This window comes from Mustela nivalis (assembly GCF_964662115.1).
Source record: "Mustela nivalis genome assembly, chromosome: 10".
In the NCBI taxonomy this organism is placed as follows: Eukaryota; Metazoa; Chordata; class Mammalia; order Carnivora; family Mustelidae; genus Mustela; species Mustela nivalis.
In genome coordinates, this window is record NC_139029.1 from 99063741 (window position 1) to 99082793 (window position 19053).

At 44.9% G+C, this 19053-nt stretch overlaps 1 protein-coding gene across 9 annotated transcripts in view; it reads right to left on the reverse strand.

Annotated features, from left to right (window-relative positions):
• Positions 1–5488: 5488 nt before the first annotated feature.
• Positions 5489–19053, reverse strand: part of CD101 (CD101 molecule) — a 47173-nt gene continuing 33608 nt past the window's right edge. For 6 of the 9 annotated variants that reach the window (XM_082688018.1, XM_082688017.1, XM_082688022.1 and 3 more), the window contains exons 8-9: positions 15320–15715; positions 5489–7929 (exon numbers count right to left, since the gene is read on the reverse strand). In XM_082688018.1, coding sequence (XP_082544144.1) covers positions 7694–7929; positions 15320–15715 — 632 coding nt within the window. In that variant the 3' untranslated portion in view covers positions 5489–7693. Of the gene's footprint in view, positions 7930–11658; positions 13740–15319; positions 15716–19053 lie in introns of those variants that run through there. The other 3 variants (XR_014299886.1, XR_014299887.1, XM_082688020.1) reach the window with 3 other exon arrangements.

Below are 19053 nucleotides of genomic sequence, written 5' to 3' on the forward strand. Positions count from 1 at the left end.
CTTCATCTATGGTGCTATGTATGTCAGTAGTTTATTTTATTTATATATTATTTATTTATACTGTAGAATACTGTATTTATACTGTATTATAGAATATAATACAGAATGTTATACTGTATTATAGAATACTGTGTAGTATTCTACAATATAAATAAATTCTGTATCCATTCACCTATTGATGGACAATGGGGTTGTTTCCAGATTTTAGGAATGATGGCTAAAGCTGTGAATATTTTTATATGCATCTTTTAGTGGATGTAGGTATTCATTTCTCTTGGGTAAATGCAAGGAGCAGAATTGCTAGATCATAGGGCAGGTATGTGTTTACCTTTATCAAAAACTACCAATCTATTTTACAAAATAGTTGAACTATTACACTATTACCAGCAACATATGAAGTTTTGGTAACTCTAAGCTTTTATCTGTGTTTGATATTTGATATTATCTTTTACATTTTAATTATCCTGATGAGAGAGAGATCTCATTGGTGTCTTACTTTGCAGGTTGCTGATGAATGATGATGCTGACCATCTTTTCAGGTGCTGTGTCCTTGGAGCTGCACAACTCAAATCTCCCTTCAAGAGAACCTTCTGCAGGAAACATAGCTAACTGACAGCTTCCAGCAGCTAGATCTTGGCATCCATCACCATGCTCATGCCTACGCCACATTTTCCCAGTTCTGCTTTCCGTCAAAGACTAAGCCTGGCCGGGATACTAGAGCTAGGCCATTTCTGCCCAGTGGAGCACTCCTCCAACAGCCAAACTTTGTTCAACAGACTCCCATCAATGGCCCAGATTATCTCAAGATTACACTGAATCCAAAGTTCTTCCTACCTAATCCTTCTTCCTTCCCTGTTTCCTTTTATAGATGTCCAACCTGCCCCAGTCCGGGCTCTCCCTACCTTCTCCTGCTCCACCCTCTTTTCCTTCCTAAGCATTTCCCTCAGTAGACCCACTGCATGTCTAATCCCATCTTGGGATATGTCTCCTGAAGCCTGAACTGATACATATGATTACTGACAGTTCCGGTAACTCTCTCTTGTAAAATCCCTTGTTCAAGTCCTTTACTTATTTTTAAATTGAGTTTCAGACCCCTACTCCTTTAAAAAAAAAAGGGGGGGGGGATGTATAGGAGTTCTGTATATATTCTGGATGTAAGTCTTCATTAGGTATGTTTGGTGACTATCTTCCCCCCATCCATGCCTTGTATAATCACTGTATTAATGATGTCTTTGATGAACAGAGATATTTTATTTTAGTGATGTCCGGTTAATTTTTTTCTTTTGTAATATGAAACAGGAGGTAGATGTCAAGGTTCATTGTTTTTCATACAATTATCCAATGGGATCAGCACCACTTACTGGAAGAATGATTTCCCTACTGCAATAGCACCCATAATGGAAATTAGGTAAAGGTACATATGTAAGTATATTTCTGGATTCCATTCTCCTCCATTGCTGTTTATACCTGTACCTATAACACACTGTTTTTTTTTTTAAATACTATCACACTTTATTTATTTATTTTTAAAGTAATCTCCATGCCTAACATGGGGCTCAAACTCATCACCCCGAGATCAAGAATGTTCCACCAAAAGAACCAGCCAGGTGTCCCATAACAGACTTTTTAAAATTATAGCTTCGTAGAACTTCCTGGAATTTGAGAGCGTAATTCCTCCAACTTTTTCTTTTTAAATATTGTCTATCCTAGATTATTTATATTTTTATTTATTATTAGAATGAGCTAGCCAATTTCTAAAAATTACCTGGGATTTTCATTAGGATTCCATTAAATCAGGGTTTCTTATCCTCAACACTATTGAAATTTGGGGCCAGGCAATTCTTTGCTATGGGGAAAGGTGATGTCCTGTGCACTGGGGGAAGTTAGTAGCATCCCTGGCTTCTGCCCACTAGGTACCAGTACCAGTAGCAATCCCCTACCCCAGCCTGTGCCACACGAAAACATGCTTCCATAAATTGCCTAAGGTCCTTCGGAGAGCCACAACTGCCATGCCCTCCCTCCCCCACTGATAACCACCACATCAACTCTATAGAACAGTTTGAAGAAAATGGACCTCTTAACAGTATTGAGACTTTCAATCCACAAGAATGGATTATCGCTCCATATAAAATTGAAGCATACACTTTCAACACCCTATACCATTGTAACCTTAAAGGCATAATGAATTTGGATTTTCATTTACTGGTTATTTAATGACATATGAACTTATTCATACCTCCTATCCAAAGTGGTCTTCCATCTCTGCAAATGGTTTAATGTGATAATTAAGCTTCTAGTCAAAATACCACTATTTGAAAGTCAGAGCTAATCCAGAAGGAGCCTTGGATTTAAAGATGACATGGTAGAAATTGCAAATATCTAACGAGTAAAATAAACATAAAAGCAAGGATCAAGGAGCACCTGGGTGGCTCAGTGAGTTAAGCCTCTGCCTTCAGCTCAGGTCATGATCTCAGGGTCCTGGGATTGAGCCCCACATTGGGCTGTCTGCTCAGCAGAGAGCCTGCTTCCTGCTCTCTCTCTCTGCCTGCCTTTCTGCCTACTTGTGATCTCTCTCTCTCTCTCTCTCTCTCTGTAAAATAAATAAATAAAATCCTTTACCAAAAAAAAAAAGCAAGGATCAAAAAAATAAGGTGCCTGGCTGGTTCAGTCAGTGGAGCATATGACTCTTGATCTTGGGGTTGTGAGTTTGAGCCCCACATTGGGTATAGAGATTACTTAAAATTAAAATCATAAAAAAAAAAAAAGGATAAGGCGGGGCACCTGGCTGGCTCAGTCTGTTAAGCATCTGCCTTGGGCTCAGGTCATGATCTCAGGGTCCTGGGATGGAGCCCCATGTAAGCCTCTCAAGGGGCTCCCAGTTCAGTGGGGAGTCTGCTTCTCCCTCTCCTTCTGCCCCTCCGCCTGTTCATGCTCGCTCTCTCTCTCTCTCTCTCTGTCTCTCTCTCTCTTGCTCTCACAGACTCTTTCTCAAATAAACAAAATATTTTCCTAAAAGAAAGATAAGACAAAGGGAAAGCCAGGTAAGTGAAAAGATTTTAACTCTCTTACCAATAGAAAATCAGGTAAACAAATATTTACTAAACAGAAAAAGAATCTCATGTTATCATTATATTTAAAAAATACACATTAGCTACCTCTATGAACTTGATGTGATTCTTGAATCTTTCTGATAATTTTTTTTCAGTCCTCAAACCTCACAAAATTGATTTTATCCCTGTTAAATGAATTAGGAAAATGGAGATTATTTCCTGAGGTTGGCTGCCCTGCTTCGCCTTGGTACTATCCCAGGCCTCACTCAACTCCTACCCATCACCTATGCTGCTGCTCTTTCAATTCTCCTAAAGGAGAGCTGTTCCTTCCATGCTAAATAACATTCAAGACTCACCACTGTCCACCAAATAAAGTCCAAGTTTTTATGCATGTTCAAGATTTGTTCTCTTGCCCCTCCTCACTCTAACCTTTCCATATGTAATATCTCTCATTGCTCCATACATCTGACACTTAAATTAAACCAACGCTATTCTACATACTTTGCTTTTCATAGAGCCCTCTCTGCCTCCAGACTACTATTTATCCCAACTTCTCCCCTGTCAAAATATTTCCTGACTTGAAAGCCTAGTTCAAACGACATCTTCTTTGTGAAGTTGTGTCTGATTTCTCAATTGCCTCAGCACTCTACTGCATTAGGGGTAAAAATTAATAGCCAACGGAAGTCCCAGCTGAGCCTAAAGGGAATGCAAACTTCCCCGGGCCAGTCTGATGAGTGGGCGGACTCCCCAGAAGTACAATTTGCATGACTCAGCAGCAGGGCAGACAGGAGGCCTGGGAGGAAGATGTACTAACAGGTTCCCAGGAGCTGAGTAGGGGGGGAATGGAAAACAGTGTGATGTCTCTCTCTCCCAAACTGGGCCCAGACTGGGTGGGGTCTGGACCCTGTGGAGCAAGGAGGTACTGGGCAAAAGCTACAGGACCTGTTTTTACAGTCTTTGGAGACATGGGGGCACAAGCAATTTTGAACTTGTTTGCAATCCTGAGTGCGACATGAGGACAGAGTGAGAGGTGCTTTTCCTTGCTTACCATGGAACAGCGACCAGCTTTGATACCTCGTACACTCCAGCATCCTAACCGCAGTGGGAGCCCAGAGATATGAACAGAGCAGCAGGAAACCATGCGGGAGTGGACTTGTTTGTGAGCTCATATGAATTCCCAGAATGCTATGGAATCCCCAGAAATACTAGAAGAACGCTTTGTAGATGGCCAACAACCTGTGTAAGTAGCTTGGGGGCAAAAGTCTATAGAATTTGATTATCTTTTATTTAATTGCTTTTATGTGTAGACAGGGGAGGCCTGAAAAAAACTTGGCTATGCCCATATGCACTTACGACTTGAAGCGTTTTAAAACTTATCTCCATGTAAGGGTCTGATTCTATGCTCCACCACCATGCAAGGTGGATATTATCATCACCAGATGTTCCCCATCGCTGTGACTTTGAGCACAGTATCCACTGTGGGAAGACTCTAGGATTGGGTACCAGCAGACCTGCATCAGGGCTCTTTCTCTTCTACACATGGCTGGATGATCCTGGATCAACCCAGACCCTCTAAGCATCCCTGTCTCTCCTGTAGGACATGGTAATCGTCCCTTTTGCATGGGGGTGCCCTGAAACTCTGAGACGATGAATCGCTTCTGTGCAGCTGTAAGAATGTATTATGGCCTTGACATTCTACCATTGTATCCATATTCTGCCATACATCAGCTGTTTCCTATACATTATCCATAGACTAAAAAGAATGAAAACAGCCGACATAAGCCTTATACACGTCCACGTCATCTCGTCCTGCACAGAGCAGGAGGGCCTCCAGGGTGATGAGTTTTCCATCTCTAGGAGGAGTGTAGCAGAGGATTCGAACTTCACAACAGCTTGGACCAGACACCAATCTGGAGGGCCTCAGATTATTCTTCAGTTAATTGGGTATATAACAGATACCCGTACCATAGGCCACGGGTCCCAGGAACACAGTGCATGGTTAAGAGAGAACACAGCCACTAAAACAGGGCAGGGTTGGAAAACTTTTTCTGCAAAGGGCCAGAAAGTAAACATTTTAGGCATAGAGTCTCTATGGCAACGACTCACCTCTCCTGTTTTATGATGACAGCAGCCTGGGGTAATATGCAGGCAAACGGGAGAGGCTGTCTTCCAGCAGCTCCTATTTTACAAAACGGGTGGGAGGCTGCTCAGCCTGCGGGCCATAGGTAGCCAACTCCCGAGACGGTTTTGTTCGGTTTTGTTCTGTTGCCGAGGAGGACTGAAAACCCAAGATGCTGAAAGGAAAACCAGGTGCTTACATAGAATGGAAAAGTTGAAATCAGTGAATCAAAGTCAAGTTCTCCACTGAGTGTTAGAGAGTAAAATGGAACAAGTACATCATTGGAAAGAGAAGAGGTTTTGCGTAAAACGTCGATTGATTTGGGTGAACACAATTTTATTCAGTTTGGAAAAGAGAAAAGATGACTTTGGGGTTTAGTTGCCTAAAAATTCGTGATGGGCCAAAGAGTGCAACGTGGCTTCTGAGAACATGTAGCGTGCTGTATGAAGGCACAGGATCCGGAAGACACAAGGTGATGATCCCAGGGGATTAGAGCTGTGTCTGGCTGCATCCCTACTGGATTCCTCACACCTATCCTAGGCCCGGCACAAGGTGGTGCTCCCTGGGGAATAAGCGGTCCCAAGCTTGGCTCTGGGTGGCGCAGTTGGACATCTGCGTGTCTGCTCTATTGCCTTGTCTGGGCTGGATCCAAAGGTGAAGAAACAGCTGGTGAGCTCTGAGCGGAAAGGCGGGACCCAGGTGAGCAGAGAGGGAAGGAGTCAGGGGAGAGAGGACCCCAGGCAGAGGGCAGCACTAGAATCCGTTCTCATTATCTGATGGGTTTCGATTCTGCTCCCTTTTCCTTCAAAATCCCAATTAAAATACAGGTTTCGGGGCGGGGGCAGGAGGCATCACACTTTCTAAGAAGTCTTACCTTTAGCTTTGTTTTCTGAAAAATATGCATTGACACATTTAAGGAAACACTTGGGATATTTTAAATGAGCCAATAAAGGGAGATGAGCAGAAGGGACATGGAGGTCTACACTGGGAGTTCTCATAGCCTCCGATGCTCCCCTTGCAAAGGAACTAATTATGTTTGGAGAAGACATGTGTGCTTGATAAAATAATTAAAAATAAATTGCTCTCCTTGGAAATGCAAATTAGCGAGTGTTAAAGCAACCCCGTTGGTCATATAGATAATAAATAGATGGGTTTTCTCAAGTCTGTTAGGCTGCACTGATCGATTTCCAGTTCTGGCTCCAACAGGCCCAGAGCGGCTTCTGAAACAAAGGTGAGGAGATCTCAGGCCCACTGGGAACCGGTGTTGTATCCTGAGGGCCGATGTTGAAACCCTTAAGCCAGGACACTCCCGAACCACACCCCACCCTACCCCCGACTATGCCTGGCTGAGAATAGGGGACCCCTGAGGAACCAGACTTGACCCACTGCTTCCCACAAGCTCCTAGCCGCTGCTAGGGGAGGACGGGGCAGGGGCACTGTTCCTCCTCCTCCCTCGATAACTACCACAATGCCCTGAGCTACTATTAATGCTGTGTGGTCACAGAAAATAAGGCCTTGGCTCAGAGCCAGGACCCAGATGGATCTTTGGGCGTGGGGAGGAAGGGGAGGTATGAGGCCTTGGGGGCTGATCAGACCACTGTTACTGAAAAAAAAAAAAAAAAAAAAAAGTTTTCCCTTAGCAATGACCTAATGCTAATAGACAGAAGAAAGAAAGAAAGGGAGAGACAGACAGACAAAGGAAGGAAGGAAAGAAGGGAAAAGAAGAGAAGAGAAAAGAAAAGAAAAAGAAGAAGGGGGAGGGAGAGGAAGGAAAAGCAGAAGGAAGAAAGAAAGAGAGGATAGGATAGGCTAGGGAAGGAAAGGAAGGGAAGAAAATAGAAACTCAGACTACAAAATGCTTTACAGCTTCATGGAAGGACCAATATTGATCAGGGACCCTCGACACAGAGTTTGTTCTTGCAAAGCATTCATAGATGGGATGAGGGAATGATGGGCGTTCTGCTTTGAGGGAAGTCACACTCACCTTGCAAGACAGATGGAATATGAACGAAGGGCACATCCCTAATACCCTTTTGCCTTGCTGACGTCAGGGCCCTTCCTGCACCTGTAATCTGGGGGCAAAGGATGCCCAAGGGCCAGCGTGACTGGACCACTCGGAGTGCTCTCCTGGGAGTCAGCGACATAAGGGAGGGAAAGGTAGAGGGTACTCTCACCGAGGCTTTGCTGTAGGATCTCAGCGAATACCCAAGAGGCTGTGTGAGGGAGGTTCTCTCCTTACAGACAGGGACCCTGAACCTCTGTGAGGTACTGCCGGTGAAAAACAGGGTAAATTGTCTAGCTCCTGGGAGGAAACAAGGGGTAGATGAGGGCAACACGCAAAGAAACACTTCGTGGTGTGGGTCCCACAAACACGCTCAATGAACATTCCCTATGATTCCTAGGTAACTTGCCCAAGGTCATAGACACCAAGAAGGACCCAACCTGGATTCATTCACATTCACAAGCGGCTCAGTTCAATTCCAAAGCCCGCCCTTTCCCTGGGGCTGATGGACGCTCTCCGGATTCAATGGTCTTCCTCTTCCTCGTCCCTCTGGTTTATTGTCCAGTCTCCAGTCCCTTTCAAGTCCATCCAAAGGGACTTTTCTTTCTGTGCTTTTAGAATCATTGCCGACAACTTCCTGGCCTTGTGGCAGTAGCAGAAGAGAGCAAGAAGCAGAAGAATCAACAGAATGCAGGGGAAGGCCAACAGGAAATAGAGTAAAGATGTCGAGGAGCAGATCCTGGAAGGAAGTGTGGGCTCTGCAAAGAAAAGGAGAACCACCAAGAAGATGATCAGTCTCCAACTTCCCTGCAACAATCAACCATAAACGCCTGGGGGATTTATTGTGACAGGCAAATACGGGCAAGAACCGCGGCCCCCTCAGATCAGAGGAGGACAGAAAGAGGGAAGCAGTGGGCAGAGGAGAAGCCCAGAATGGTGCTTTTCCAGCCTCGCTGCCTTCACCCAGCAAGTTCCAACCACTGGGGTTCCCATGACCTACTTAAAACCAACAGCCTCGAAGAAAAGCAAAACAGAAAAGAAAACCTCTCCTTTAATCTTCTATCCTCAGAAAAGAGATCTATAATTCAGCCCTCGTTCTCAACTCTCTTGCTGGTCCTGAATTTTTAACTGAGTTATTCCCGCTGCTGCCTCTTGCGTGCGCGTGCACACACTCTCACAACGTCTTGTCTTCACACGACAGCACCCAGGGTGAGCAGCTCCCTCCCTTCCCCCCTGGGACACCCTCCTTTGGGCTCCTTTCCTGTGTTGCTCTCACGATTGCCTCCCTCTGGCGCGCACACACACTCTATACCCGAATCCTCTGGGTCCTTCTGACCCAGCTCATATGACCCTCTTCCTCCCCAGGGTTATCTTCCTGCCTCAGGCATGGTCTTCCAAGGTCCTCTTCTCACATACCCCTTGGTGTAGATCTCTTTTGTTCCCCCTTAACCATCTCCTTGGTTTCATCCACCGTTACTTGAGCCTGCCTGAGAGTGTCATTTGGCCCCGTGTCCCCTGCAGTGTCCCACACACGTGCATGAGAGCTTTCGCCGATCTGAACTGAATGGGACTGATGGCAACCGGAGGCAAAGGATACTATATAAAGGCAGCACCGAAGCACATGACCGTCAGGCAGCTGCAGCCCGTGGGGAAGCCCCATCACACACAGACACACAGAGCACGCACGCGCCTCCCCAGAGTGATTCCCGGCCACGTGCCCAGGGAAGCAGAGGGACAGGACTGCAGACTTTCCCAGATTCCAGCAAGCCCCTCCCGGAGTTCCTAGTCCAAGGACCAGGTTTACAGACTCTCCATGCAAAAAGACACAGGCTCAGAGAAATACCAGCTGCTAGATATAGTCTTCCATCTACATGTATTTACGACAGGATATTTGAAATCCGGGCTCTTCCGGAAAATCGGATGCTAATAGTAGTTGTGTTTTTATTGGAAAATTGTAATGACTATAAACACATTCTTCTTCAAAGGTGAAGTTACAGGATTCAAGGGATTATAGATTCTTAGAGATGTAAACAGCTTTACAGGTCATTTCCATCAACCTCTGCTGCAAGAAAATCCCTGTTTCCCGCATTGCTGATGCATCTTGCACCGAGAAGAACGTCTCTTTGGTGGAAGTCAAGAAAGAATCTAAACATTTGTCCAGCTCCTGCACTGTGAGCTCCTGAAGGACGGGGCCTACATCTGATGCATCTTTTTACTTTGTCCAGCACTTGGTCTGTGGGTCATCAATGGAAACTGATGAATGAATTAATTACATGAGTACATTGCACCCACAAAAACACAGGGGTGGCAGCCATCATGTTACAAAGAGTAAAGATCATCACTGAACATTAGACCGGCCGCAGCGCTCGGGACTCACAGGTTGCTACGGGGGGTTTGTGGCCTGGATTTTCTCTGGTCTCATTTATATTCTCCAGCCTAATTTTTGTTTTCCTTTTTGAAAGGGTGGACAATGATAATGCTGGATTTTTAAATCCTTATCACCCCCCCCCTCTCTGTAGCCTACCTGACCCTTCTCTCCGAGGCCCTGCTTGACTACAATAATTCTCCCAGCTCTTATGTGAATGTATTTGAAGGCACTGGGATAAGGAGGAGTTATAGATAGACATGCTGAAAGAGAATGGAGCTGCAGGGAACGGTGGGTAGGAGTACGGGGTTTGACACTTCGCACTACTTATACACAGGGTAGGGACTGACTACCATCCCCAAGAGACCTGGGTTCACATTCTAGCTCTTCAACTTACTGATATTGACATTAGACAAATTACTTATCAACAGTGATTAGTTTCCTCATCGATCCAATGGGGATAATAATTTCTAGAGTTGTGATGAGATAATGCATAATAAGTTATTTAACAGAGTGCCCAGCACACTTGTTGAGTCAGCAAGAAATAAATGTTAGTTGGAAGGCTAGTGAGGATGTTAGGATGTTAGGAAAAATGATGGACAACTTCTCTCAGGAGATGGGACAGAAAACAGGGCTGGACCAACTGAGTCCTCACACGGGTCACCCACCTGGCCATGTTCTCCCACAGGCCAAGACTCTCCCTTAAATCTCTGGTCCCTCTGTCTCCACGACTGGGTGACAGTCCACTGAGAGTCTAAAGACTACTTAGTAGGAGACTCTGACTTCTCTTCCCAGTCATGGGTGTCAGAGAACTGGAAGGTGAGAGTCTACCTTGGTCTCACCGTTGTTAGACGATGGTATGATCATGAGGGCTGGCATACAGAAGGGGGAAAGAAATCTGGTACTTGGTTTTTTCTGCCACTGAGACTCTAACCTTCAGCATGAAGGGACTGCCAGAGGGCTTGACTGTCTTAATGGGGAGGAGGCTACTCTGTTTGGAGCAATCTGCCATCAAAGGATGGTAAAGTGTGCTCTTCACAGTGCTGAATTGGCCAACAGCTAGCGACTGTCAGCTCCAGTGCTTCTAAATTACCTCTCCTGGGAAGGCAGGGTTTGCTCTGGATCCCACGATCACCATTTCGAACCATCTGCCTCTTACCCCTATTGGGATTAGAATTAGTGACATTCTAAACCGTTAAGGTTTGGCATTTTTAATCAATCCAAGTAAGTGCCCCATGCTCAAAGTACAAGTTCTGCAAGGCAGGGCCAAAAATGTAATGAGACTACTTCATCACCAGCTCTAGTTAATAACTGTCTTCCACCCACAGCCAAACATGCCAAGAGGAGCACTCCTTTTTGCTAGCGCTTCAGAAATATGGACTTCAGCAGAAGAAAGATACAAGATAATGATGGGGGCTATCAACTCCTCCCCCACCTCCCACCAAGACTTTGGCAACTGTCTATGCCAAGTGTGGCCATGTGAGAGAGTTGGCTCCTGTCCGACAATAAAAGTAGGGTTAGGGAACCTGATACGAGTGCATCCCGGAACCAGTGGTGCCTGACAGCATCCTGTTTCCTTTGAAGACTTGCTTGCTCCTTCTTTCATCAAGCATTTGTGAAGTGCTACATGCCAGACATTGTTGGAGGCATTAGGGTAGCATGGGTAAATTCTATGGTCATTCCAGAAACTTCAGTGCGGTAGGGGCACATATCTCCTTTGAAGGTTCACTTTCTAAGTATATCCTTACCCAAATAGAAGTTGGGGAATAGGAACAAACACCATATAATTAGAACTAATCCAGTCCCCAGGAAGCCTTATAGTCTTGCCTGTTAATTAATCCCAGCAAATTCTGTAGAATAAGACATTTATGTCTGGGTTCTGAGGGTGAGATAAAAAGATGAAGATATCTCCAGGCCCTACATTGGCATGGTCAAAGAGAAGAAAGTAAGATGGAGAAGAAGATGAGAGGTCCATTCCCCCAGGGAATTCCTCTTAATTTTTTTCTGTCTTCATTTGAGCCACATGCCCCACAGTTTCATTAGGTGGTCCTAAACTACCCAACCTGACATTGCCACATAGAGGTGGTGGAAAACCACCAAAGAAGTGAGAATTGCTAGCATGTTAGATCTGACCTGGACTTTATTAATACATAAGCAGGTCCTTACAAGGAGTGTGATTACACTGTGATTCGGTAAGACCTTGAGCATCTCTACTTGCTAGGCATTGCGCTGTGTTAGGAATGAGACACTCAGTCTGTGCCTTCTCAGAATGTACGGTCTGACAGTGTGGATAGATGTTAGCCAGGTGTGATAACTAAGAGAACAAGGCAAGTCACAGATCGTGGCAGTTATACTCGGAGGTAGAGGATTCATGGATGTTGACCAGAGAAAGATGACATGGGAGAACATTCCAGACAGGAGGTGGTCTGTGTTGATGCAAGGTGTTGGACTATTGGTCTACTCTCTTCTGATCTTTCCCTTTGTCCTTGCCACTGCCTCTTTCCCCTCCAGAATGTAAAGGTTCTCAAGTCTCTACCACCTCCAAACCAACACGGAACAAAGTAAAAGTTCATTGACACCTCTCACCACTTGTTATTTCCTTTCTTGTCCTTTACATCAAAGTTCTTGAAAGTGTAATCTGTATCTGCTGTGTCCACTTTCTCACTGCAGTCTGAATTTTCTCATTACTTGTCTACAATGGCCCTATAGTGTGAAATCCAAAGGATATTTCCCCATTCTTATCTTCATTGATTTCTCTGAAATAGTTGAGTCTGTTGGCTTTCCCTTCCTTCTTGATACCCTCTCTGCTTTTGGTTTCTACAGTATCACTCCTACCTCTTAGCTACTCCTTCCCCTTCACAGGCTCCTCTTCTGCACTGATCAACAGTGATAGATCTCAGGAGTCCCTCATGGGACACCATTATTGGCTATAAGTTGATGCCTTCTAATCTACAACTCTGGCAAAGATCTCACTTGGAAGTCCCCATGTCTATTGGGTAGAACTCTTCCGATAATTTACACGTACTCCAAACTCAATTCCAGCTCAGTTTATTAAAAATTGAACTAATTTCCCCTTCAAACTTTTCTCCTATACCCACTAGAAATTTGATATTCATCCTTGGTTCTTCCCTTCTGCTCATGTACCCTTCAGTGTCTAACTCCTGAAGATGACGCCTCTCAACACTGAATGCCTGCCCTTCTCTCAACCCTTGTGTGTACTGCCTTAATTTAGGCCTTCATCTTGTCTCACCTGGGTTCCTACAATCAATTTCAAATGGTTCTCCCTTCTCTGTGTCTGCCTCCCTTCCAGTTCATCTTTAACACAGCTCCAAATGGGAGCTTTCTAAAATGCAAATCTCATGCTGTCCCTCCCCTGCCTGAACTTGTTTGCTGACACTCTACAACGTTCATGAATAAGTTCACCCTCCCCTTTGATATCCATACCCTCTCCATCTCACTAACTTCATCTCTGTCCCTTGTGCAACAGCTTTTAATATCATCTTGCATAGTTTTTCCTTTTCCTAAAATATCTTCTCTTCCTTTCTCTTGCATACCCCAAGGAACTTCCTGGATCTCCTCCCCACACAGCCCTTTATCCCAGCCCTGCCTCTGTTCCTTCATCCCGAGGCTGCTGCTTTGATGACTGCTATCATTTTGGACTTCAAGTCTCCCATCGGAATCTGAGCTCTTTGGGAAAAGACTCTGTAAAACACATTTTTGTATTTTCAGATCCTCACATAGTTACTTATTGAACAACTTAAAATATTTTGTCACATATATGGATATATCCATTCGTGTGTGTGTGTGTGTGTGTGTGTGTGTAGCACGTTTGGTGGCATTAGGGGATAGAGAGGTAACATTTCTTGGCCACTTACAATATTCTAGGAACCATGTTACTTTATACACATTTGTATTATTATCCTCAATTTATGAGTAAGCTGAGGCTCACAGAGGTTAAATAACCAGGGTATGAGTTTGTAGGTAGGTAGTAGGGCTGTGATCTGAGCCTAGGCTTGTCTGATTCCGAACCCCAAGATTTTTCATACCCGCTCCTCCACTGCCTCCACAACTCCGTAACTCCCAGAAAGGAACAGCCAGGTAGAGGAAGCGAGATCCTGTAATTGAGGATTTACTTGGGAACCCTTAAATGTGGTTATAAAAAAACCTCAGCTGATTGTGGCACAGGCTTTCAAGCTTCTTCACCTGTAAGGAATACAAAGACGACCTAATTTTTAACATTTTCTTTCCAGAGTTCATCTTTTTTAAAACCTCTCACCTGATTTAGAAGGATTCCACAAAGATTAACAGTATATATACATATGCTGTGAAGGATCCCATCTGTCTCAGAGGAGATGTGCTTTTTAGTCACAGAATAGGTACATTTTATACTTGTTATCTATTTATGCTGCTACCAAAACCCGCTGATGCTATAGGGTCTGCGGATTCCAGTGAGAAAACAGGTACGGAATGTGCTCAGGGTTGTGGGACTTCCCATAATTGTTAGACTAGAAGAAAAGCCAAAAGGAGGAAAAATTCTCTCTGGACACTTGGGAGAAAAGTTCTGCTGAAGAATGGTCAGGAGAAAGGATGATGGAGCCCCAGGGAACAAATCAGGTAATTGGCTTCCTCTCCAGAAGCTTAGCCGGGGCTGGGTTCCAACTAACCCTACTTCAAAAAAGTGGACACCTTTCTGGGCAGCACCTTTTCTCCATGCTAAGGACCATCACCCAAGCTAGCTGGTGTTTTAGGAATGTGACTTTCATTGATCCTTCTTACCCTTCCTGGTGTAGGACACCGAGACCTCTCCAGTGTCCCTTTCCCAGTGTAAGTTCAGCTAATAGCTCACTTCTCAGCCTCACCTTAAACCCTGCCATAAAGGAGCGGCTCAGAGATGAGCTTGGCTACATCAGGCAGCGCAGTGATCACCAGGGAAGATTCACGGGTCTGGCTGGCAAAACAGTTGCTTTCATGAACAAATGCTTCGTGAATGTCTATTACATGCTCGGCACCAGGTTGGCTGGAAGGATGCTGTCCTCTCTTTCACAACCACCTATTCCACATCCCACCTGAAGCTGTGCACTGAGTAGGATGGTCTTCCTACATAGAAAATGGCCATGCTGTGGCCCAGGTCTTTCAGGAGCTACCCTCCTTGTTGACCCTGTAAATGAGTTCTATGGGGCACACTTCCTCCTTCGATGCCTTGCAAGCTGTCATTAGGAGACACACATCAAACGACTATCATTATCAAAATCCTGCTAATCTGTTGAACATATAGAGTGATAAGAAGCTTTGCACTTATTAATTGAGAAAGGTTTCATTTTGTTTTTGAGGTGGGGAGCATTTAGATGTAGTTGACTTGGGTTCAACCCAATGAAACCTCAAGTCACTATACCCCTACCCCTCACTCTGACTCCCACTGCAGACCTGAGCCTTCTGAGAGTGGAGAATCAGCCAAGGGGTAAGGATGTCTACTGTGAACATTATTTTGTTCTTTGAAAGGGTACGAAGTTGATGGTTTTTGTGTGTTTGTTTATTTGTTTGTTTGGGAGGGTAAGGGGGGAAGTGGGCCAGATGCCCCTGACATTTAAATGTCAATGCCAAAAACTCTCGTAGACCTTGTCAGTCCAAATGAGGAAAGGAAATTGGCACTGAGAGAAATGGCAGAGTCACTTTCTTTAGGGAATCTGTAAATTGTTTTCAGCAAAACATAACTGAGAGGGAAAGCGTAAGAGGAGACAAAGATTCTCCTGACCACGAGCCAGGACAGATTAGCCCCTTGTTACCTGAAGGCAGCACTGTGAGCACCATATGCTGTGACTCGTCTGAGGCTTGCTTGACCCACTTGCTTGGGTTGCCATGCAGCTGCCACTCGGCCACTCTGCACCAGTAGAGCCCAGCATCCTCCATCTCTACCCAATGAAGCTGCAGGACAAACTCTGTAGAGGATGAACGGTAACAGACCAGAGGCCTCCTGAGCTCCTCTTCGCCATACTCCAGCAAGCCATCATGCTGCAGGTGCACCAGCATTTTCGTTCCAGAATTTTCCCTGTTCCGGTACCACATCACAGAGAACAGGGAAGCTGAGCTGCCAGGACTCTCCAGGCTGCAGCGGATGGCCACCTGGCTGTGCTCGGTAGCATTCTCTGTCCTGTACTCTTTGGACACACGTACTTTACTTCCTAGGAAATAAAATGGCAATATGTTCGAGAAGAACCCAGATTTTTAGTTCGGATACTACATCTGAAAAATGTAGTTTTCACTGAGGAAATGCTGTCTTAAAATCCTTAGACATCAGGTCTTTCATCTGTAACGTGTTTTTCCTTGACCTCTGTTCCTCCTCCACATTTGCTAGAACATTCTGTGCTAAGACTCAAACAGGCCATTTTCCTTCTTCAACCTTATCTCTTGTCTGTTGAAAACCTGCCCCAGAAACCTCCTAGCTTCAGTGGGTGTTCTGCCCTGCTGCTTTTACCCCTCCCCGGTCAACTCTTTCCTCTGCTTCCCAGAGGGATCCTTCGAAACTTCCAGCCATCCTCTCAAGCTGTGTATGGCACCAGTGCCCCTCGTTCTTAGCAGATTACCCTCCTCCCATACGCCCACACATCATCTCAGTTCTAGAGGCAAGGAAAGAGGAGGCTATCAGAGAGAATGAACATGTTTATACAAGTGTTAGACTACCATTCAAAGAGACACTAAATTACTGGATTAGACTAAGCTGTTTTTTTTATTATGTTCAATTAGCCAATATATCATTAGTTTTTGACACAGTGTCCAACGATTCACCAGTTGACTAAGTTTTTTTTTTTTTTAAAGAATTTATTTATTTATTTGACAGAGAGAGATCACAAGTAGGCAGAGAGGCAGGCAGAGAGAGAGGAGGAAGCAGGCTCCCCGCCGAGCAGAGAGCCCGATGCGGGACTCGATCCCAGGACCCTGGGATCATGACCTGAGCTGAAGGCAGTGGCTTAACCCACTGAGCCACCCAGGCGCCCCCAGTTGACTAAGTTTTAAACAGATTTTGACTTTACTTTTTTAAATGTTCCCCTCCTAACCAGCAGGTGAGAACTTTGAAGGCCAGAATAGTCACAAACAAAATATAGAAATTATAGTACACACTAAATTTTCGACTCTACTACAAACATATTTATTAAACTGTCTTTAAAAGAATGACTTCAGGGCGCCTGGGTGGCTCAGTGGGTTAGGCCGCTGCCTTCGGCTCGGATCATGGTCTCAGAGTCCTGGGATCGGGCCCCGCATCGGGCTCTCTGCTCAGCAGGGAGCTTGCTTCCTCCTCTCTCTCTGCCTGCCTCTCTGCCTGCTTGTCATCTCTCTCTGTCAAATAAATAAAAAAAATCTTTAAAAAAAAAAAAAAAAAGAATGACTTCAGGGGCACCTGGGTGGCTCAGTGGGTTAGGCCTCTGCCCTTGGCTCAGTTCATGATCTCAGGGTCCTGGGATTGAGCCCCACATTGGGCTCTCTGCTCGGTGGGGAACCTGCTAGCCCCCTGCCTCTCTGCCTACTTGTGATCTCTCTCTCTGTCAAATAAATAAATAAAATCTTTAAAAAAAAAAAAAAAGAATAACTTAAAGAATGACTTCAGGGCACCTGGGTGGCTTAGTCAGTTAAGCATCTGCCTTTGGCTCAGATCATGATCGCAGGGTCCTGAGATCGAGTCCCCCATCGGGGTCCCTGCTCAGCGGGAAGTCTGCTTGTCTCTCTTCCTTGGTCTCTCCCCCTGCCCATGCTCTCTCTCTTTCAAATAAATAAATAAATATCTTTTAAAAAATAAAATAAATAAAAGAATAACTTTATCTGATCCTGGATTTGTTGCTGTTATTATTACCACCTTGACTCTCTCCTTCCCTTCATGGCAAAGTATGTGATAGATTAGTTCATATGATAGTGTCTCTGCTTCCTCATCTCTAATTCCTCCCTACTGGACTACAATCAGTCTTCCAGTCATGCTCTGGCTAAGATGCTCAGTATGGGCCCAATTTCTTAGCTCAAGACACTTTGTTTTCTTGTCCTCTCTGTGTGTTTTATCCCTGAAGTCCATTTTCTTCTTAAGTCCTCTCCTCTTTTGATTTCAGAGAAAATGTCTCTCCTACAATTCTGACCACTCCTTCGCAGTATCTTTCCCTGGGGCCTCTTCCTTAACTCACACCCCATACCAGGGTGCACGGTTGGCCACGCCCACCCACAGATACGTTTTGTTTGACACCCTCAGAATTTGAAAAGAACTCGGATTCGTTGCGTACATTCTCCAATCGAGCGATGTCACACAAGAAAGATTTTAGGTATTTCTTGATATACTAAAAGATCAGACAATACTGAGCCCACATTTCTGGATGGGAAGTGTTTGCTAGCTTGAGCTAAGGAGTGGTTGCCTCCTTAAAAAGGGTGCGCATACACTGTCAAGATCTGGCTTGGGCAAGTGGGAGAAAGGGCTGCCAGCCACACAGATGGAGAGTGTTAAAGTGTGCACGGGTCTCGTGGGATGGCAAGGATGATAATGCAATTTGGGACCTGCTGAGTGTAAGGGTCTCAAGGGCATCCAAGTAGAAATGTACAATAGCCGGTTGGGTAGAAAGATTTGGAGCTAAACATCAAGACTGAGAGCAATTTCATCGAAGGTGGTAGTTGAAACCAAGGAAGAATTGAAGAAGTTCTGAAGCAAGCAGAGAATAAGAAGACAAAGGGGCCCAGGATCTGTCCCTGAGGAACACCCACATTTAGCAGGGAGAAGAAGGGCTTGAAGAACATGGAGAAGAGGAAGCAGAGCAGCAGGAAGAGATCCCAACGTTAAGCTATTGTCTTGCTCTGCTGCCCCCAAAAGAGAGTAAGCTCCTTAAGGCAAGAGCTGTGCCTTATTCCTCTTGGTATCTCTAAACGTTCATTATAATCTTATTTTTGGACGTTACGTTGCAAATAAAATTTTAAGCACCACTTATTTGCATTGTGCTCTTGGATCTCAGCCAGTTCCCAAACCTTCGCTGTGACATTCATTTAATTTTAATAAACATTGGAGGTGACCTAACTAACACCGAGTGATCTAATGAACCCTGCCCACATTTCAACCACAGCACTCCTAGACCAATGCAAATGGATGGAACTTCTATTACATCTTTAAAGATCTCCTGAGGAAGAGGAGACTCCCTCAGTAAGCCATTCCAACACTTAACTACTCTTATTCGCCTTATGTTTAGGCAGCCAAATGTTGAAAAGCAATTTCTCCACACATCCCTATAGAGTTGTACAGTTTCTGTTCACAGTGGGAGAAATATGCTTCGTATTACTCTTTCTTTGCCAAATTACAGTAGAGCCCCACTGGAATGACACAGCTTGTTATTACAGAGACCTAGAGATACGACACGCTAGGTAGCTCCAGAGACCAGGCTGCCAGGCTGATAAGCACCAAAGGGATCTAGTCCCCATCCAAGCACCTTGAAGCCATGGACTGATTCACCTTAAGTGATACCTGCTTTCTCTGCTGGGCTACCAGGTCCTGCATTCATTG